This window comes from Limanda limanda, chromosome 17, assembly GCF_963576545.1.
Source record: "Limanda limanda chromosome 17, fLimLim1.1, whole genome shotgun sequence".
NCBI lineage: Eukaryota > Metazoa > Chordata > Actinopteri > Pleuronectiformes > Pleuronectidae > Limanda > Limanda limanda.
In genome coordinates this window covers 18,848,028-18,869,806 of record NC_083652.1, presented here as the reverse complement: position 1 = coordinate 18,869,806, position 21,779 = coordinate 18,848,028, and the positions used below count along the sequence as shown (strand labels likewise).

At 41.8% G+C, this 21,779-nt stretch overlaps 1 protein-coding gene and 1 long non-coding RNA gene across 2 annotated transcripts; one reads left to right on the top strand and one right to left on the bottom strand.

Annotated features, from left to right (window-relative positions):
- Positions 1–844: 844 nt before the first annotated feature.
- Positions 845–1,785, bottom strand: LOC133022568 (uncharacterized). The gene is made up of 4 exons (XR_009683022.1): positions 1,560–1,785; positions 1,394–1,463; positions 1,154–1,196; positions 845–972 (listed from the first exon to the last, which is right to left on the bottom strand). It is a non-coding gene; the product is annotated as an uncharacterized LOC133022568 (long non-coding RNA).
- A 145-nt stretch (positions 1,786–1,930) lies between these two features.
- Positions 1,931–19,897, top strand: LOC133022567 (serine/threonine-protein kinase/endoribonuclease IRE1-like). Its single transcript, XM_061089391.1, has 22 exons — positions 1,931–2,193; positions 7,084–7,204; positions 9,330–9,363; positions 9,544–9,616; positions 9,846–9,918; positions 11,282–11,404; positions 12,211–12,312; positions 12,401–12,662; positions 13,224–13,302; positions 13,676–13,835; positions 14,214–14,329; positions 14,462–14,656; positions 15,156–15,414; positions 15,503–15,593; positions 15,695–15,884; positions 16,195–16,294; positions 16,427–16,626; positions 16,771–16,918; positions 17,059–17,186; positions 17,657–17,780; positions 18,418–18,485; positions 18,573–19,897. Exons 1-22 carry the CDS (start codon positions 2,113–2,115, stop codon positions 19,113–19,115), a joined length of 3,270 nt encoding a protein of 1,089 aa, XP_060945374.1. The 5' UTR covers positions 1,931–2,112; the 3' UTR covers positions 19,116–19,897.
- Positions 19,898–21,779: the final 1,882 nt, after the last annotated feature.

The following is a 21,779-nucleotide window of genomic DNA, read 5'->3' as shown; positions in this document are numbered from 1 at the left end:
ATGTCATGGTTCTGATCGTTGTGGATCAATAAAACCTTTTGCTTGTAAAGAATCACTGCGTCTTTGTGATCAAGACAGAAAAAAATAGCAGGATGCCAGATTCTCATAAGGATGAACTCATTACATATCAAAACTATTTTAACCTTTAGGACTGCAAGTATGCTCCTAATAAATTAATCTTTAATATATAATTTGATCTTATAAAAGTGACAATTTACAAGAGCTGGATATTTCAATGTATCTGACAATTCACAGGGTCGTAAGACAAAGATACAAAATCTTGTTATTGTTTGGAGATTTAAGTTCTGGTGATGACCTTACAATTGCAGAAGTAACAGCAATATTTCTTTGATTATAGTGTTTACGTGTTGCTAATGAAATATTATAATCACGTCTCGACTCTGCACAAGTCACAGATCGGTCAGATTACGACATCAAGCAGATATGACTGCTGTACATGTCCATTAGCAAAATGCATTGAGAATATAATGCAATATAAGACACATACATGTCCACTTACTGCAACAAAGTCAGTAATGTACTAATTTGATCAAGATTCATTTAGCTTCAGGACATGTCAGCATTTATAGGCTCTTTCAACTATCTCCCAACATTAATGTAGTTGCATGAAAAGATATTACTTTAGTGTGTTGAGATTTTGTGCCTTGCTTAAAAAGAGAGACTTGGGAAAGTTGCCAAGAAACTCCAGTTATGACAAGAGATGATCTCGCACCGCTCTTGGCCTTTGTGAGCGGCCAATGGAAAAGCCGCTCAGGTTCCAAAGAGTGCATAGACAAAACCCACTATCAAAACATGTAAAGTGAAATTACAGAAGCAACACAGGTTTAAAAACAATGCTTTATTCAGATACTTTTACATTTACAGATCAAGAACTGATCAGGAAATGCAGACATTGTAAGCCATGGTGTCATCTGGTCCTTTACACGGTTCTGGTCCATTTCAGTCTGATGCCTGCAGAAGAGGAAACACTTTTAATGAGCTTGTTATTGTAATACAGTTCATTCAAATGTTGTATGCAGGTCATGTCAGATTGATAGGTTGTCTTCAAGATTTAATCAGAAGTCTAACGCATCATGATCATCACACGTAACCATTTAAAAAAAAAAAGGAGATTTCATTCAAAGACACTTACCATGTTGTTAATGCAGAGATCATTCCACCATCGTCAACAGCGTCTGTATATGAAGATAAAAATGAACGAGTGAGACACATTTAACACACACACACTATGGAATGGCGTTAGTGGGACATGTCAGATTAAAAGTTAACTTCATTTAAACATCAGAAGTCTAACGCAAAGAAATCATCACTCGTACCACCCAAGGAAAGAAAATAATAATACATATTTTCCCTAATAAATAATGAAACGCACCTTAGCAGGCCTCCATCTGCAGCTCCACGTGTGGGTGAGCCATCGCCTCAATCCCAGTTCATCGCCAGCTCTGTGGAAAAACATTAAATTACATGTAAGTGGAAGAAAAAACAATATTTAAAACTTCTTCTTCGTGCAATCTGAGACTAGAAAACATTATTTTTACCATGTGACCCTCCTGGCTGGTGCGGCCTTGTCTCCGTGCTCGTACACGCATGATTTTCAGCGCCTCATCAAATTCAAACTAATTTCTCTTCAACCTCCTGAACCGTAATAACGATTAGTCGATATAAACAATTGTCGATTCACTTCCATATTTAAGGCAAATATTTCGAGTCGAGCAGGTCGACCCGGAGAACGCATGCTTCCAAGAGGAGTGTTGCAGAAAGACATGTCCCCCTCCCGGATGTGGGTTTATAGCACATCCGGGAGTCAGTGGAGCCGCTTCTGATTGGTCCACAGCGGCTGTACGTCTCCCCTCCTCCACTCGTGTGGACGTCTGTCCCAAAGTCCAGCCCCCTCGGTTCTCATTTCAGGAAGAAGCGTATCTCCCCAACGCTGCTGCTCTGGATCAAAGCTTCTAACGCCACAGCGCCGATATAAAAAAAAAAAGAAAAAGATTTCACAACGTCCACTAGTGAGCCGGAACAATCCAGGTTCTCTATGTAGTCGACGGCCGTCCGGAGCCCCTCGTCTACCCCGGTGTGAGACCTCGAAACATGGACTGGACGGTGAGCAGCCGGGCCCTGGTGTGGTGCATCTTGTTGGCGTTGCTTTGCTGCGCTGGGCTCCCACAAAAGGTAAGAGGGCTAACCGGATAAGCTAGCTTAACCCGGGATAAGGTTAGCGCGGAATTTACCCGTTAAACCACATTTTTATCCCCAACATAGGCCGGTTATCTCGCTTCAGTGTTGATACCGGTCCAAGACAAACATTGTCGTTTATTCAAGTGTGTATAAGTGTGTGTGTATCCTGCAGAGAATGGTCTCATAGGTGTAGACATGCTGGAAAGATCAGTGTGAGAGGTTACTAGAGAATTGTGTGTGTGTGTGTGTGTGTGTGTGTGTGTGTGTGTGTGTGTGTGTGTGTGTGTGTGTGTGTGTGTGTGTGTGTGTGTGTGTGTGTGTGTGTGTGTGTGTGTGTGTGTGTGTGTGTGTGTGTGTGTGTGTGTGTGTGTGTGTGTGTGTGTGTGTTACTCGTTTTTGTTTATCATCTGGACCGTTTCCAGTATAAACACTTGTCCTCTCAGGACCAGGGACCTCATGGGGACCAAAGCTCAGCACTACTGAGGCAAACGTCGCTTTTGAGGTCCTAGTTAGGGTTCAGGGGTAAGATGTTAGTTGTGGTGTAAGGTTAAAGTTAGTGCAACACATGGACTGGTTATGGTTAAAGTTCAGGGGTTAGATGTGAGTTGTGGTGTAAGGTTAAGGATAAATATAGGGTTAGGCATGAACTGGTTATGTTTAAGGTTCAGGGGTTAGATGTGAGTTGTGGTGTAAGGTTAAGGATAAATATAGGGTTAGGCATGAACCGGTTATGGTTGAATTTTAGGCTACAATATGAATTAGGGTTAGGTTAAAGTTAGGGTTAGGCACGGTGAAGGTTCGGGGTAAGATGTGAGTTGTGGTTAGTTTAAAGTTAGGCTTTCACACGAACATAGTTACGGTTTCAGTTTTGCTGTCCCACAATGCATGGGAATCAATGCAGTGTCCTAACAAGGATAGCTGCCTAAACCTGTGTGTCAACCATATGTTTATCATTTTGTTTATCTCGGACCCATTCACCAGCAGCAGCCTTGAAAAATACATTATTTGAGTTCTGTGTGTTACATGTTGCAGAGGTGGCAATCCAGGCAGCGTAACCTAATGACCGGGTTGTGTTGATAATCCACAGATTCTTCGATATTGGGCTAAGTAATACATATATACGCTTTGAAATGAATGACAGCTAAAGTAGAGGCTTGATGCAGGAGAGTAGATGGTTCTTACCCGTACCTGTCATCCACACATGGTTTACACTTTAACTCTACCTACCACCGGAACTTAAACTCGTAACATAAATCTGGTAGTGGTGCGGCGTTATCGAAATTTCATGCTCCACAGTGTTGGTGGCTGGTACAAAAGGGAGCTAGCTAACTTGTTGAAACTGATCCAGGTCCCTAGAAAAGCTTGAGGCTGAGACTAGTGGCTTCCAAGTTACTAAACCACTTCAGCTGGGCAGCAGATTAAAGTAGCTTTATAATCCCCTATCATGTCTCAGGTCCTCTTAGCCAGCTAGACTGTCTATTAGAGTAGTGAGGGTGATAGGCTATCTATAGTGTGTGTGTGTGTGTGAATGAGAGAGAGACAAATGTAGTAGGGGCAGCAGAGCTCGGACTCGTTAGATTCCCCTGTAACTGTTTTCTCTTCACAATAGAGCTAGACCTTTCATCAGCCCTTCCGGTTTGTTTATCCTCTCACCGTACGTTAACCGTCTGTGGACCCTTCATAACAACACCAATATTCCTTCCCTTTAACTAGTTTTACAGTACTATGTGTAACGTGTGTTCATTGTTGACACTACCACTTTGGTTTATCTCTTCAAAAATGTCAGGTTCAGTTCGAACTTAGATATGCTGATTTGGTTAAAAACGATGTTGTGATCTTTGACTATCTTATCACAACAGTAGATTGGCTGTGCTTTGACTGAGTGTGCCATGAGCGACGGCCAACACGTGACACTCGTCCCACTGTAAGCAAGACCAGGCCGAGAGCAACTGATAGTGCCTGTGTTGACACGGAGGATTTCAAAATGTCTCTCAACTGTTTTCTGCCAAAAAAAGGACATCAAACAATCACAGACTCTTTGTTTGGTGACACTGTGAAGGAAATCAAACTTCCTGAGCCCTATAATCATTTTCAAACTAACAATTGCCACTTTCCTGTCGGAGTTTGAGACGGTTGGATCATCAGGGTGCCTTTTGCTCACATTTCCGCATGTGCAGAAAGTTTTTTTTTTTACTTTGTAAACACGTGTGGCTGCGCTACATCCTCTAATAACAAGTAAAGACGTGAGATAAATATTTCTTGGTTTCTTATCTTGGTTCCTGTGTTGAATCTTGCTTGCTCCAGATGAGTAGATGCTGTGAGTTTGTGCCACTCTTCAACACAAATTTTGTTCCAGTTTGGACCCAGCTTATATATTTAGTTAAAATTAGGATACCTTTTTTATGAATAATCTCTAGAAATTAGATTTTCTCTCTTGAAGACACTGTTTTCAGGAGTTTAAGGCCTGTGTCTGTATGATTCATCTCTTTACCCTTACAATTGTCATTCCTCTGAGACAAGTGGTTTTTACAGCTTTAAGCCGCGGAGGAAAGCGAAGACTTCAGAACTTGCCAAGACTTTTCGCCCAGTTCTGCTCTCATTATGTATCTGGCTTGCACAACACCACACATTATTTTGTTTTACACACAGAATAAGGAAGTGAGAGGGAATGCCCCGATGTTCCAGTGTTGTAACAAGCTTCATAACTCCCCTCCTCAGTTACTCTAAGCAGCCAGACATTGTAAACTAGAGGTTTCTGAAGACAAACGCTAAGCAGTATTCAGCAGTTATAGGAATATCAGTGTCCATCCAAAACAAGCAGGCTAACAGATGTTCACAAAGTTATTTGCTTGCGAAACCAAAAGGCCTGACAGAGGCTATAGTGGGGCTTTCAGGGGGTGGGGGCATATTAGTTATGATTCTTTCAGTGCAGTTGTGTGATGCTTGCAGCTTTGCAGGCAGCCCAGTGGGAACAGTCACAGGTGCACAATATTGACTCAAATGCTTGTATAAGATGTGAGACTACCACATGGGTTCTTTAGGCAAATTTGGAAAGACTCTGTCTCTTTGTGGGAAACGTGCAATTCATGAGATTGTCTTTGCCTCTGTTTCTGTCTGGCCAGTTACCACATGCAAGCATTATCCCAAATTTAAACTGAAGAAACATGACTAAGAGAAAACCCCCTGAGTGGTGATGTTTGTGCTCACTGTACCACATACTGAGGCTGGATTTAATAGCTCTGGCTGATTTGTTTGTGTTTGGCGTAATTGCACTTCCACCCATCCTTCTTAAATCCTGGATTAATGCTCAGAGGTGTGTGTTAGTAATTAGAAACGGGTCATCTACATTATATGTAAGGGGATATTTACATTACCCCCTGGGGACCTGTTCAGAGGGATTAGCCAGGGTTGTTGATCAATACTGGGATGATTCAGCATGAGATTGATGTTTTTCTCAGCTGCCCAGAGTTCCTAAGACTGAGTAAAGATGGCACTCCCAGGTTTTCATTTCAGAGCTGATCCTAATCGTTGGCAGCTGAAAGGGGCTGATGTCAAATCATAAGTTGGGTGGAAATCAGTTCGAAAAGTACATCACGGACAACCGTTAGATTTCTTGAGCTGCTTTCAGAGTCTTCAACTCTTTTATATGTGAAGCTTGTGTGTTCTAGTTGCTTATCGTTTTGAAGAAGAACAGTAAAGGTTTGGCTGAGGTCGTCCGATTTCCTTTGGTTTGGTGGTCAGTCACAGCTCTCAGGCTCCACCACTGGAACTCTTCCTGCACGTACGGTGGTTTGAAGAGCAATGTTTTTAGAATTCCATAGTGGGTGAGTGGAGCACAGGTCACCCACATACTTGTTAATTCTGGCATAAGCCAAGTCATGAGGGCGGGTCACTTAGCTGCTGTAGTGGTTTTTGGTTCATTTGTTTTCTCTGGGTTTCTTTTGTTTGTTTTTTTCCTTTGTGTGTCTCTTGCCTCCTGGTTACATTTACTATCCATGACTGTCTGTCCTACTGAACCCATCCACCTTTGTGTTCACATGTCTGCTTATCTTCCCTGTGTTTCTGAGTGGGAGGGAAAGATCCTGGAAAGCCAGGTTCCCATATGGCCTGGCAGCTCACTGTGCACGGTGAAGATGCAGTGCTCTTTTCACTCAATTAATTGCAGAATATATCAAAAAAGCCAAACCATCACTGAAGTGAATGCTGTGTTGTAGTTTGAGTAAAGTATAAAACATGCACATGTGCTAATGGGCAGTTTGTTTGCCTTCTTCCAAGCTGCAGCGCTGTAGCTCCAGCTGTTACTTCAAATCCTCTGACCGAGCTTGTTCAGTAGCTAAGCCCAAATCAGTCACCTTGCTAGTCAGTCCCTTCTTAGTATCTTCTTCTTCCACTGTCATTGTAATGTATTGATTTGAGGTTAATTTATTCGTAAAGCAAGGGACCGGCTGCTTGGGGAAGCGCATCACCCTACTCCCTTCCATCTAAATCTAACCATACCAGGGTGATTATAGCAGGTGTCTCTTTCCAGAATGCAAACATTTGTCACACAAAGGATCGGCTGCAAGATGCCTTCATATCGGTGTGTGAATATTCTCAATCTTTGATCCCGATGTGTGTGTGTGAAGTTAAATGATGTCTGAGTGATTAGTGGTTGAAGTCATTATTCACAACCCTAATGCAGTTGCACACATTTTGACCGCACCTGTGGATTTAAGTGGGAACCATCATGCTCCCTCATGCCTGTTCACCAAACTTGATTGTGTGATCGTTTTAAAGCATATGTATTATGAATATATTTTATAAATATGTTAGTGCTGAATAGAATTATGGTTTATCACCACATGCATCCTGTTTTATTTTTGTGTGTGATGTGTCTTTCTGTAGGGGTTCTGCAGTGCTGGCACAGTTTCCCTCCCTGAAAGCCTGCTCTTTGTGTCCACCCTGGATGGAAACCTACATGCTGTTAACAAGAAATCAGGCTCTATCAAATGGACACTGAAAGAAGGTAAGAGGAGAGCACTAGGGTTGAGTTGTTTGTATGACTGGCTGAAGGCACGGTGTCTTATTCAGGTTACATTTGCAAAAACAAAAAGTGTCCTTGTGTGCAGCCACAGGTTCCCTCCGCCACCAAAAAACAAACTTAAGTGCAGGACCCCTGTTCAATGTATTTGCTGCGTCACCAATATCAACTTTTATAGTTGTAAAAAACATTGTATGTAAAAGCACAATCGGTGTACCCACAACCAAAGTATAAATCTAACAATTCAAACGTGATTCTACTTTTAATACAGCAGTTCATCATTTAATATTCTCTAATACTGTTTAGGGTTTGTTTCCACCACATTTAGTTAACCCTAACCCTATTTTCAATCATGTTGAGAAACCAACAGATAACTGATTGTTTATTGAAATGGTAATTCTTATTGTTTATTTTGTTAAAGAATGTACCAACGAGGTCTTTCTATTTATATTTTTAGCTGTAGGAAACATTTCCCAGGATTAAATCTTGTGTTCAAGTCCTACTTGAGGAAAATGCAGCGAGATGTTGCTGTTAGGCATGGACACAGGTTAATGATTAACGGAGAGAGGGGCAAATATAGCCTGTAATCAAGGTCAAGAGTGGGCAAGGGTTAGCACGTTCACTATAGTTTCACCTGCACACGCAGCATGGGCTGTGGTTACCATGATAATGTAAGCACTACATGAGAGTAGATTTCATGAGATAAGATTGACTGAAGTGTTATCGGAAAACATATTAAGAAAACTACTCTTGCTTCTACAAGGTAATATCTCTAACGCAATATGACATTGGAAGACTCCTGATTTTTTAGATGCAGTTTCTTACATTATCCTCACTAGTACAACGCTAAAAACTACAGTAGATGAAAGAGATTTGAGTCTACAAGTCCTGGTTGGCTGCACCTCATTCCCAAATCATTAATAATCAGAAGAGGCTGCTTCCTCCGCATCATCTGTTTTTCTGGAAGAGCTGTTGAATATAAATTTGCAGAGTTCTGCACCAGGCTTTGCACACACCTGTTGTTGTTGTGCTCTAGTCAGGAAACCATACACCTACATGATAATGGGGATGCAAAAATGTTTACCCTGGACCGCACCGGTACAGCTCAGGCCACACGGGCGTCCTCTCTCTGTTTGCTTGTCACTCCTCTTTGGCGTTACAAACATATATTTGCATTTAAGCCAACCATGGTTAACATCTTATTCTGCAACTCAGAAAACCATTGTTTTGTCGCCAGCCGCTGTAATTAAATCATCTAATGAATGAAGATGCTTCTTGAGCACAACAGTCATCCGCATTGGTAATCCTGCCCCCCCCCCCAACTGCTATTTTGACCCTTTCAGGCACCTCCACACGGATCAGCACCATCTGGTCCACGCCCTGTATGTTCACACTGCAGGGAGCTGTGTGTTTGTCTTCTAGCAATGAAGGTGTGGTGCTCACACTTTAGCTCACCTCTTAAAGAGCCATTGTAATTGGTTTAAAGATTCACTCTGGCATTTTTTTTTTATCTAGATCTAATCTATAGATAAATAGATTTCCATTAAACCGATTGCCGTTCTCTGATGGATGCCCAGCATAGCAGTGTAGTATAAATTATTTTATACATAACCTAACATTGGGTCATGAAATCTATTTATATGGTGCCTTTCCTTAAGCACCTCTTCATCTCATTTTAGTTCAGTAAAGTGTAGATTTTAAATTTCGCTTTGCCTCCCCTTAGACTTTTATCTTAAATAATCACAAACTCTTTTATTTCTCGAAAAGGACGACAGTGATGTGTGCTTTCTGGAGTGACCCAGCTGCTTTTTTGTGTCTGTCTGTGGGATATTCAGGGTCATCCTATCTGAATTGTCAGATATGATCTCCCTAAACAATCAATTTTTTTGTCCCCATTGATGTTACATGCTTCTTTTATGAGCAGTTTGCCAACATGACTGTTTGCCTTTTCGTGTTTGCCACAGGGGAATCAGTTTGATTTGGACTTTGTCTTCAGTGTGGACAAATGTCACCGGTGTTCATGTCATTCTCTTACACAACAGCCTATAGTCATGGTTTCCATTGTTGTCTAATATTCTTGTCTATCTTGTCTCCTTCACTCTCCTCACAGATCCAGTTCTTCAGGTCCCCACACACGTGGCTGAGTAAGTATCCATGAGTTATTTTCTGCTTGGGGACACTGGCATATGTCCTCATTCAGTTGGTGAATGCAAATGAATGAAGTAACCTGTTGAGCTTGTCTCGTTTCTGACTCAGACTAACTGCTCAAATACCTTTGCTTGGCTTAAGATTTGATGCAGTTTCTTCTTTCCTCTCTCCACCAGGCCAGCGTTTCTGCCTGACCCAAACGATGGTAGCCTGTACTCCCTGGGAGGGAAGAACAGCGAAGGCCTCACAGTAAGAGGAAATAATTTAATCACTGATTCTGATCTCCCCTCTTGAGCAAGTGACACTCTTCAGTTCCCTTTTCTATAGTAAAACACCACATGTGTCAGGCTGAAAATAATGCACCCTCATTCTGAAGTTGTAGCTGTGGGGGGAGCATTCAGGATGTTCCCCATATCTACGTTATTACGACATACGCAGTGTTGTGGCTAGCTAACGTGGATTCATGTCTCCCAAACAGAAATTGCCGTTCACTATCCCTGAGTTGGTCCAAGCTTCTCCCTGTCGCAGTTCTGATGGCGTCCTTTACACTGGTATGGCTGCCTCTCAAATAGAAATGATGCCTTTTGACAACGTGTGGTTCTGTATGCTGCACGCTCCTTGCCTGCTGAGCACTGGCATTTTGAACCATTCGATTGTGAGACTGAAATGAATTGCGGCCATGAATTTCCTTATCCACAAACGTGTGTAGTCCATGTCCCAGTGCGTCTCCTCACATAAATGAGGCTGGTGTTATCTGGCTTTGACAGAATACGTTGCGGTACCTTTCTCTTCCACTCAACCTCCGACCACAGCCTGTGCTCTTTTGAATTAACAACAGCTAGCGGAGGATAGTGGGTGACATTTGCCTCCCTACTGTCGTAATCGGTGAAGCTTTTGTTTTCATTCAACTGCCACTGCTGCCAGGATAAAAATGTTTGGCGAAGCAAAGGTCTGAAAAGGCTACAGGTGTGGAAGGTCGCTCTTTAAACGTCAGTTTGAGGAAATGCTCAGGTCAAATCTTAATCCTCAGAGAATCCCACAGTTAATAAAATGATTGAATCAAAGGGGTTGCTTCCCTATTTATGGTTTTACTGTTAATTTGTAAAAGTTATGTATGATTGGAGTATGATTGCCGCTCCCTGGATTGACAGTTGAGATGATAAAAGACAAAAGAGGACGTGGGACGATCTTTTAACGATAGAATGGTAACACCCATCACTGTCAAGGTTAAATGGCTTCATGTTATTCTGCTTGGCTGGGCTGGGCTTGTACATTGTGCTCCCATTTGGTCAGTTTGACAGTTTCCTGAAAACAGCCACGTCAGTTTTCTTTAGATAGGTTTAAATCTGAAATGTATTTGGTGTGATTAGCCCTCAGATAAAACACCACAAATATCTCTCCCAGGGCAGACCTGCATGCAGTGGGTGTCAGTTTCAGAGTAGATAAAGGTAGTAGCAGCTAAACCAGAATTATACTTTCGAATAAAGTAGGCCCGGGCTAAATGGCAACAAATTAAAGTTACATATCAGTTTATTGATAATTATCCTGATAAATATCACCTTATTATTTAAATTACAAGTTTAAAGACTTACTTCTGAGTGAAGTTTTTTAAACTCTTCTAAACAAAGATGGACAGAAAACATTTCACTAATCTGAGGTGTATCAATTATTATACCTCCTGTTTTTGTGTACCTCATATAAACATTATATTGATACATTTGACGTTTATATTTTTTTCTATTGATGTAAAAATAATGTTTATTAATTATATTGTTTTATTGACCGTTGCTGTGTTTTATAAGTACATAGATATGAAAACTGACATACCTGTGCTTTTGCCAGGAACAATATGAATGCAGCCATTGTAAGGGAGGATAATTGTTTCTGTGTGCTTGTCTATGTGATCATAAACAGGTAAGAAGCAAGACTTGTGGTATGTGGTGGACCTGTTGACTGGTGAGAAACAACAGACCCTGACTTCATCCTTTGCTGAGATGCTTTGTCCCTCTTCATCCCTTCTTTATCTGGGACGCACAGGTAAAAACTGACTATATTTCAACCCAATCAGCTATTGATTTGATTTGGCTGTTCAAAACCCCTATTTATCTTTCATGCTATAACTCCAGATTGCAAACACTGACACCTCTAAGCAGGTATACCCAGTTTTCTTTTAACTAAAAAGGCGATTTACTCCTCTCCAATTGCCAGTATAGGAGTTTGCCCCTTTGTTTTTTCCCCTGGTGAGTCATGTTTGACGTCATGAAGGTGCCGGAATATGAGAAGTTCTCTCACCTTGCTGTTCCACAGTGTTTCCACAGTGTTTCCTAGAAAAACAATAAATACACAAACATTTATGGGTATTTATGCACCAACACGCGTAGGTTCATAGGTCCATAATGTTGACTGCATCTAGACTGCTAAAATATAGAAGAACAAATACGTCTTCTTCAGAGTAATTTCACCTTGAAGTGAATGCTGATTGTTTCCATTCCCATTGCAGACAAAGGCCAAATGTTAGTGTGTTTTTTGATCAGTGGAAAAGGGGCTTTATTTACAACTTAACCTCCAATTTGCTCCTGCAGTGCTTAACATCTGAGAATGCTGGGACAGTAATTGCAGCCTTGCCTTGAATACTTACACCACATATGCAGGATTGTGTTTCACAGTTGCTCCACATATCTTAATCTATGAATCCCTATCTGAACAAAAGTAAATCAACACCACTTTGCATTTACACCCAGAAATGGATACTCGGTGACGGGCTTTTGAATGTGTTACATAAGGAAAGAAGTAGAAATGTTGTTCCCGTGTGGATAAATCTCTGTTGTTCATCTGCTTGTTAGAGTATACCATCACCATGTATGACACTAAGAGTAGAGAGCTGCGCTGGAATGCCACCTATTCAGACTATGCCTCCACCCTTCCTGATGATGACACTAAATACAGTAAGACCCTCAGACACTCTGCCTCATCTGTAGCTGTAGATTCCGTCAGACGGTGCCAATCACATGTCCACTCTTTGGCTCCCCACAGAGATGGCTCATTTTGTGTCCAACGGCGACGGCCTTGTGGTGACCGTGGACAGTGAATCTGGAGACGTTCAGTGGGTTCAGAACTACAACTCTCCAGTGGTGGCCATGTACATCTGGCAGCGCGAGGGCCTGCGCAAAGTTCCCCACACTAACGTGGCCGTGGAAACCCTGCGTTACCTCACTTTCATGTCAGGAGAGGTCGGCCGCATTACGCAGTGGAAATACCCATTTCCCAAAGAGAAGAAGCCAAAGAATACGTTCATGTAAGCAGACTGAGTGTAATGACTGATTGAGGGGCTTTTATTTTTATGATTGTTATGACTTTTTTCATTTGTATTTTTCTTAATAAGATATCAGCTAAAACAGTCTTTTTTTTGTACCATTTATGCTCTTTATTACTTTTCAGAAAATAGGATTAGAGAGATTTATTCAATGTGTTTGAAGCTTCGCTGTATTAAGTTTTGGGATTAATGTCAGATTGCTTAATGTTGGGATGGTGTCTAGACTAATGAGTGGGTGCCGGAGAACTTTTTTCAATTCTAGATTACCACTGCAGCACTGTTTTCTTTTTATATATTGTGTTCGCACCTGCTTCTGCTGAAAATGACACAGGACTTTCAGTGGTTGGTTCACTGTGAAGATTTGATCTATTTAGGGAAGTGACAAGGAACTCTGAAAACTCTTGCGAATTTCGAATTGGTAATGGTGAATGTACTCACTGTTCTCGAGATTGTATTAATAGAAGTATCACTCATGTATTATCATGATGAAGGTACTTTTGCACTTATGTTACCAATTGTTGGACTGTGTTTGTTCTCTTCAAGGCCCACTTTGTATGTGGGTAAACACTCTACCAGTCTGTATGCCTCTCCCTCCCTGGTGCATGATGGAGTCACTGTGGTGGTGAGTGACAGTTGCATGTGTATTGTCATTTAGGCAAAAGTGGTTAATTTACATTGAGAAATGAAGATGAAACATAATAAACAAACATATGTTTGAGTTTAGTAAGTGCTACCACTTTCCATGGTAATTTATCTCCTTTTTACACTGTTTGGTAATTACTCGTCACTTTTGGTGAGCGGCTTCTAGGTATGCCAGTGAGTTTGTATGCGTACATCCTGTTTCATTTGTGTCATAGCTTGCCCCGGCTCACAAGCCTTTTTCCCCTGGAATAGTAGTTTTCTTTAAGAATACCATAGCTTTTTCTTTCTTATTTAGAGACATCTGGTAGAAAAATCATCTGAGCTCCTAAAAAGTTTTGTGTGTGTATCCACAGCCTCGTGGCAGCACCTTTCCCATGCTGGAAGGTCCTAATAGCAAGGAAGCTGAAGAGGACAAGGAGTGTGTCATCACACCCAGCACCAGTGTCAAGTTCAAACCTGCGCTTCGGGAGCAAAACCGCATCAACTTCATGAGGAACTACCTGCTCCTAATAGGTATTGGAATAGTAGATACTGTAAAGGTGTAAATAGCAGGTCGTCTAATTTTCGTGTAGCTTCCCACTGTCAGTCTTACCTGTTATACTGAAGACCGGACTTTCACCACCATCACCCAGAAAGTCTTAAGCTTCACTTTAGCAATTTATTAGAAATATTATATATATATATAAAGAAAAAACTGCTAAATGGTAAATACTGTGTGTTTAAAACCTCTCATTACTATTCATTGCATGTTGAAGTTTTGGCTGATGATTGGTCTGTTGCACTTTGATTGTTACACTGAGACTGCCCTCTGCTGGTTGCTGTGTATAACAACAAAGGTTTGTGGGTGAGACAAATGCCCATGATTCAGTGCCTCCTGATGATGCATTTCAGGTCATCATGAGACGCCCCCTGAAGCTCCCATCAAGATCCTGGAGAAGTTCCCCGACAGCTTCCCTCGCAATCAAGGCAACGTCATCCCACCCGCCACTGACAAGAAAGTAGAGGAGGTCTGTGTCAGAGTGGGATACTTTAGATATTTTGCTAGATGTTCTTACAGACATAACCAAGCATGTGCAGGTTTTCTCAATCTTTTCCTCCCTGTCCTCACTTCTGCCACCCCCCCTCCCACCATGTTGAAGAAGGTGAATGACAGTGGTATGGATGACAGTCCCTCTTCTACTCTGCCTGACACATCAATCCAAGAACCTGGGGCTGGTGGTCGCACCGTGCGTCCAGAAGCTCCCATGGACTCTATGCTCAAAGACATGGCCACAATCATCTTCTCCACCTTCCTACTGGCTGGATGGGTGGCCTTTGTGATCACCTACCCTCAAGTAAGTTCGACATCACCACCTAGTGGACTGTTGCGTAGCTGCAAACACTGAAAGTAGATGGATGTAAACTCTCATTTTAGGAAATATGTTACATCCTTCCAAAGGGTCACATAATGAATCTGGAGGTGGGGAGATGATTGATGGTTAATTTGTTTTCATTTTTGTCTTATCTATGATCTTTATCAGAGTTAATGCCCCACACATCTTTTAAGTGGAGAAAACTTGTAAAACTAATAACTCAATAACATCTGAAACATGACATGGGTCCCCAACATACAATATTTTCCTGCGAGATGTTGTGGGAGTAGAAGTATTATGTAGGATAAAATAGAAAAAAGTAGCTTAAATTGTACTCAAGTACTGTACTTGGGTGATAGAAAATAGAATAGTTTGTGGTCACCAATAAGTCCTGAATGTCTCGGTGGGCCAAATAAAATACCAACAACACTTAGTTTTATTATTTTAGAATTAAACACAGTGTGCTTTCCTCTCGCCACAGAGTGTTAACAAGCAGCAGCAGCTGCAGCACAAGGAGTTCCAGAGACAGATGGAGGAAAGGTTGGACCTGCTCCAGAGACAGCAGCCGTTTCCCCCTGCAGACGTGGGATTGGCCCCAGACAGCGACTACCTGGAGGTGGCCCGCACTCGCTCCGAATGCTCAGACCACAGCAGCCCCAACGTCACCCCCCGCGCCTCCAACCACTCAAATCTGTCTGTGTCTGAGTTGGGCAGTTCGGCCAATGAGCATGAAGATGGAGGTAAAATTTGAGAGGGATTAAATTGTATTCCCACTAAAAAATGTTTTAAACTGTTTCAAAGTTCTCACTGATTAAATTTATCTTGCAGAGGAAGACTCAAATATTGTCCGAGTGGGCAACATAACTTTTCATCCCAAAGAGGTCTTGGGTCATGGTGCTGAAGGTACCATCGTATACAAGTAAGTCTGAACAACTTATCAATAGTTATTCATAACTTTTGTAAAATTTGTTGAACACTGAAGAACCTTACAATGTTGTATTTCCATTCTTTCTCCACAAGGGGTCAGTTTGACAACCGTCCAGTGGCAGTGAAGAGAATTCTCCCAGAGTGCTTCAGCTTTGCAGACAGAGAGGTTCAGCTGCTGAGGGAGTCGGACGAGCACCCAAATGTCATCCGCTACTTCTGCACCGAGAGGGACCGTCAGTTCCAGTACATCGCCATAGAGCTGTGTGCTGCTTCGCTTCAGGAGGTAATGAATGGCTTTATCATCACTGAGTAGATCACCTCAGTATTTCTTTGGAATTAATGTGTGTTGTCAAGTATTTTGGTTTTAGCAGCTTTATTTCAGTCAATGTTTTTTTAAGGATGCACTACCTTTTCTGTGTCATTAACACACAGGTGTATTATAAGTGGGGGGAAGGGGTAGCCACAATTATTTGTCTTTTGTCAAAGTCATTATTCACAGAGCATCAATAAATAAAACAAAATACCTTCCATGCTAAATTTAATTGAATAAATTTCGTTTTTTAACTTCCTGATTGTCGTCTTTATCTTTCTAGTATGTGGAAAGGAAAGATTTTGACCGTCATGGACTCCAGCCAGTCGTGCTGCTTCAGCAGACCATGTCAGGACTGGCACATCTGCACTCTCTCAACATAGGTATCCATCTGTGAATATGAAGTGACTTTCACATTCTCATTATTATTATTGGGTTATACATAACCTACTCTAAATACACCATTGATTTAGCTGACACCCTGTTTTTTTACACCTCTCTTTCTCATCCTTCAGTCCACCGAGACCTGAAACCACACAACATCCTGGTGTCCATGCCCAACGCCCATGGTCGGGTCCGGGCCATGATTTCAGACTTCGGCCTGTGTAAGAAGCTTGCAGTGGGCCGCCACAGTTTCAGTAGACGGTCTGGGGTGCCGGGCACTGAGGGCTGGATCGCTCCTGAAGTTCTCAGTGAGGACTGCAAAGACAACCCGGTGAGTCATGGTCAGGGTCTGACAATCATTTGCCCGGGGACAGTAAACATTTGTGCCGTGGAGGTTTATTGACCAGACACCGGCCCAGAGTCCTTTTGTTCAGTTTCATCAAATGCAACTCTTCCTTTTTACTTTCCCTCACAGACGTGCGCTGTTGATATCTTCTCTGCTGGTTGTGTGTTTTACTACGTGGTGTCCTTGGGGAGCCACCCTTTTGGCAAGTCTCTGCAGAGGCAAGCAAACATTCTGCTAGGCACCTACAGCCTCGACCATCTACAGACTGACAAACACGGTGAGGATCGGACTTCTGGTTTGGTTGTCTCTGATGAATTCAAGATCAGTGTAACAATAGGGTAGCGTGGATGTGGTCGGAACAGATTTTGGGATTCTTATTTGGTGACTAAAATATCTGATTGTTTGTGTGACTTACAGGGGACATTGTAGCCAGAGATCTAATAGAGCAGATGCTGAGCATAGAGCCTCACCGGAGGCCCTCAGCTGAGAGCGTTCTCAAGCACCCTTTCTTCTGGATCCTGGAGAAGGAGCTGCAGTTCTTCCAGGTCACTTTTTTTGAACTCCTCTTCCAGTTTCACTGCTTATTCTAAAGATCACATTTTTAAGGCTTCCCCCAGATGTGGTATAAACCTCTGCTCTCACAAATCGCATCTTGTACTCCCCTTCAAAATTATTTTAATCCACATTTTTCATTTATAAACTTCATCACAAATCCAGCCTATTTTAATTAAATCTGGAGAGTGATGCCAGGCTCTCTTTATCATACTGTGTAAAGAGCTGATTCTTCACAAGCCAACAACTCCAAATGATTGCAGGAGGTGTAAAAATCATGCTCTCTGGTTTTTACAGCCAATTATGAACCTGGTGAATCAATTTACAAGCAGGTTGCTTACACCTTCAGTTATAGAAATGTGAACCATTTTCTTCTAAACTAGAGACTTCCTGTATAATAACAGCTTTTTTCTGCCATAGTCATCGAAACTCACACACTTTCTTTCTTTGTGGTTGCTCGCAGGATGTAAGTGACAGAATAGAAAAGGAGCTGCTGGACGGACCAATCGTGAGACAGCTGGAGAGAGGGGGGAGGGCTGTTGTCAAGGGTGACTGGAGGGAGCACATCACAGTTCCTCTGCAGACAGGTATGACACTGGCTGAAAGTGAAACATGTCATCCTGTTTGTTCACTTGCATGAAACATGTGTTTAAAGCATTGTCCTGCACAAATTGACATTATTATTATTATAGAGGTAGTTGGAGGAATACTTAGCTACAGGCCTGATGTAAATTTATAAGAGTGAATCATGCCACGAGTACATAAGGGAGTGTTGCTCAGGTGATCTGACTGCATTCCCACCCTCCCAGTGTCACCACCCTATGATATTTTATTTTACTACTTATCTCTGAACTTTGCACTTTGTTTTATTGATGAATAAAACCAATGGCCCAGATAGTCATGGTTAACATTTTTGTTTTGAACGACAGATTAGTACATGTGAGCTTTTTGTGATGTTATATAGACATATATGCTATAGTATTCTCCTTCATTTACAAACTACCTTTATTAATATTAGCTAATTGTTTTGCACTATACACATTTTTATTGTCGACCATTTGAAGTATCACAGACATCAGATGTTATCTGGATTAAACACAAAACCCACACATCTCACCTTTATGTTCTTACAATTCCAAATTTTCTTCTTTAGGTAAATGATGAATAAAAACACAGCTGGGTCATATCAGCATTTCTTCATTTTCTTTTCTCTTTCTCTGGCAGATCTGCGTAAATTTCGCTCTTATAAGGGTGGGTCGGTCAGAGACCTGCTCCGTGCAATGAGAAACAAGGTAAGCGTGTATTCTCGTAGCTACTATTTAGTTTTAAAATGAAACAGTTTTCTACCTTCAGATTTAATGTGTTCCCTTCCTCGACAGAAACACCATTACCGAGAGTTACCTGCTGAGGTACAGGAGACTTTGGGCTCTATACCAGATGACTTTGTCTCCTACTTCACCTCCCGCTTCCCCCACCTGCTGATGCACACCTACCTGGCCATGTGGACCTGTGCGCCTGAGAGGCCGTTCCTGCCTTACTACTCTACTGCAGGGCAGCCTGCAAAAACACAGGCCCAGCACACACACCAAGGGCCACAGAGACAAAAAGAGCAAAGCACTCAACACCTGCAAACACACACATCACCAACCGTCTCACAGCCTCTGGAACCTGCACATTCATCCCAGCCAGTGCAGGTCGGTCACGTAACGCCGGCTGAATCAGAACCCTCCACCTCACCAGATGAGCCTGTATCTGCACATTTGCCCGTTCAAACTGTGAGGCCAGAAGCGTCCGCACCATCAACTGACGGGCACAGTCAAACAGTGAACTCCACATCTGTCCAAGAGATGCAAAGAGAATCAATTCAGTCTGAAATGCACACACTGCCAAATCCTCCTACACTGGACAATGATCCAGTGTGAGCTGGAGTCACTCGGACCTAGCACAGACAGGAGCATTGCCTTTTATCGAGTAGACAAATCGTGGGGCGCAGTTTCTGAGCTTTGAGCGGGTGAGGACCAGGCCTGCAGTGCCTGGGATCCACTGCCAGGAGCAGCAGCTGCACCTCTCTGGTTTAAGTGCCTTCTGCTCATCGGGGTCAAAATGTTCCCCAACAGAACCGTCCATAAGTCTGCCTCTGCCCAGAGTCAGACACCCAGGAGGGTGTGACCGGACAACTTCTTGTACCTGGACTGAGCAAAAACATGCCGGGGTATTGTTGAACATGTGGGTAATTTTATTGTGCAATGTTGCATTTCTGAGTGAGCCTGGTCACTGCACAGTGGCTATATGTATATTTTTGTATAGACTGATTCAAAACTTGAATCATCGATGATAAATCATTTATCGTGGCCGATGTGCCTTGTTTTTTTTTGATTTTTTTTAACATTACTGTGCTATATGGGTACAGATCTTTAAAAATTGAATATGCTAAATGTGCTTAATTCCACTTAATGCTGCTAGACCGCTTCTCTTTTGTCAATTAAGACTTTTGTGCTGACTCATTGAGAGTCCAGTAAGCGTGGACTGTTCCAAAGGGTGTTCAGGGCTTTGTCTGAATACAGTAGGTGATTTTACCTTCATGTGATTATGTAATCAAATGAGTTTAGGGGTCAGGTTGCAGAAAGCTTGTGTACGGTTACTTCTCAAAGGGTCTCAAAGTGAAGTTGATGACATGCATATTAAATTCTATTTTTTATACTAAGACTGTGTTTTCACGTTGATTTTGATGCATTTTAAAATGGGAATGAGGAAAATAAAACAAATAAATTCTGAAATTATTCGTTTTCCTCAGTTATGTTCGACCTATTTGTATTAATAATTTACCAATAAATGCTCCGCACACCTCCAGCTGACCAGAGATGGTTCCGTCCAGATTATCAACTTCCACAGAAACGAAACTGGGAGCGGCCCGAAAATTCCACCCCCGGTTTTCGTGTTCTCCTTCTCTCCCTCCCATTCTATAGTTACATTGACAACGAGTCCAAGTTCAGTGAGTGTTTTATTCATCAGAGACACTAGTGGTGACATTTTTTAAGCTTTACCCTGTCAACTTTTTATTTTTTGAAAACCGTAAGTACACGCTTTCTTATTCTGGCGCTGATTCTGAATTCTTTGAAGATGTGGTGTCGGTTTTGTGGGATCGTGAAGGTTTTATCCCCAGGTTCAGACACTGAAACATGTGACTTTTAAAGCATGAAGAAACATGAACAAGTCTCATTGGAACTGTTTCCACATTTACCATAAAGCTGTGAATACGGTCGCGCTGCACATTTTGGGGGGCGACAGGGAGAGGAAGCTTCGAGAATGCAGCGGAGCACAGGCTTCTTAAATGGATCCAGGGCGACACACGGATAAAAACTGACTTCCAGAAGAGTTTATCCAAGGTAAGAACAATGTCCGCCCTTTAGCTTGACTCTATTCTTTAGTGCTGTAACGATTTTTGATTTTTTATAACCTCGTGGTCCGGAGCAGGTGAATTTTCTGTTGGTCATCGTGACATATTAATTTCTAATTATACTTCTTTTACAGAAGGAAGTCGGTGATAAGGAAACAGCAGTTATTTTTATTGTGATGACCGAAGAAATAAAACCATGGGTGAGTGCAGCGTCGAATCAGTTTTTATTAGATCCGGATTTACGAGTCCTTTTTCAGAATATCCGGATTTCTGAATTACTGGTGGGAAATAGTGCTGGGTTTCCAAAAATAATAAACTGATTCAAATTCATCTTCATTTGAACATACTGATATTGATTCATTTAAAGGACAGAACGATCACACGAAAAAGTTTCCTTCAGGTGCCGTCAAAAAAACAAACACTACACAGAGGACAACCAAAGTCGCCAGGTGTTCACAGTTTGTTCATCTACTAAAGCAAACCAGGCTGTCGAACTTGTTTTTTTAACATATTTTGAATCAATGACACCTGCGTCATACAAAATATTTTCTTGTCCAGTGTTTAATTGCAGCATCGTCAGTTCACAGCTTCCTTACTGAAACTCATCACCTGCATGGGTGCTTCCATGGAGGGGTAAAAAGGTTCAGTGGTCTGTGCGTGACAAGTATAAACAAATAAATAATAATAGGAAATATTATTATTATTATACAACAGCCTTGTTGAATTTTCTATGGTGACACATTCTTTAAAATTTGGAGAAACCCTCAACAATAAGTTCACTGTGTGAAAAGGTTGGGCCACACCCAATCTGAGGAGTCATTTCAAAATATCTGAAATGGATTAGCGTCTTAAACCTTTTTAGAAATCAAACCTATTTTTCTAAGTAATGTACTGATAAATGCTCCGCACACTTCCAGCTGACATGAAATGGTTCGGTCCAGTTTTACAATTTTCACAGAAACGAAACTGGGAGCGACCTGAGAAATCCCAAACAGGTTTTCAATAATCCGTGTGTCCCTCCCATTCTTTTTCTAAATTGACAACTAGTTCAAGTCCAGTGAGTGTTTTATTCATCTGAGACCCTACCGGTGACATGTTTTATACTTCTACTCTGTAAACTTTTAATTTTGTGAAAGGCGTAAGTACAAGCTTTCTTATTCTCAAACTGATTCTGAATTCTTTGAAGATG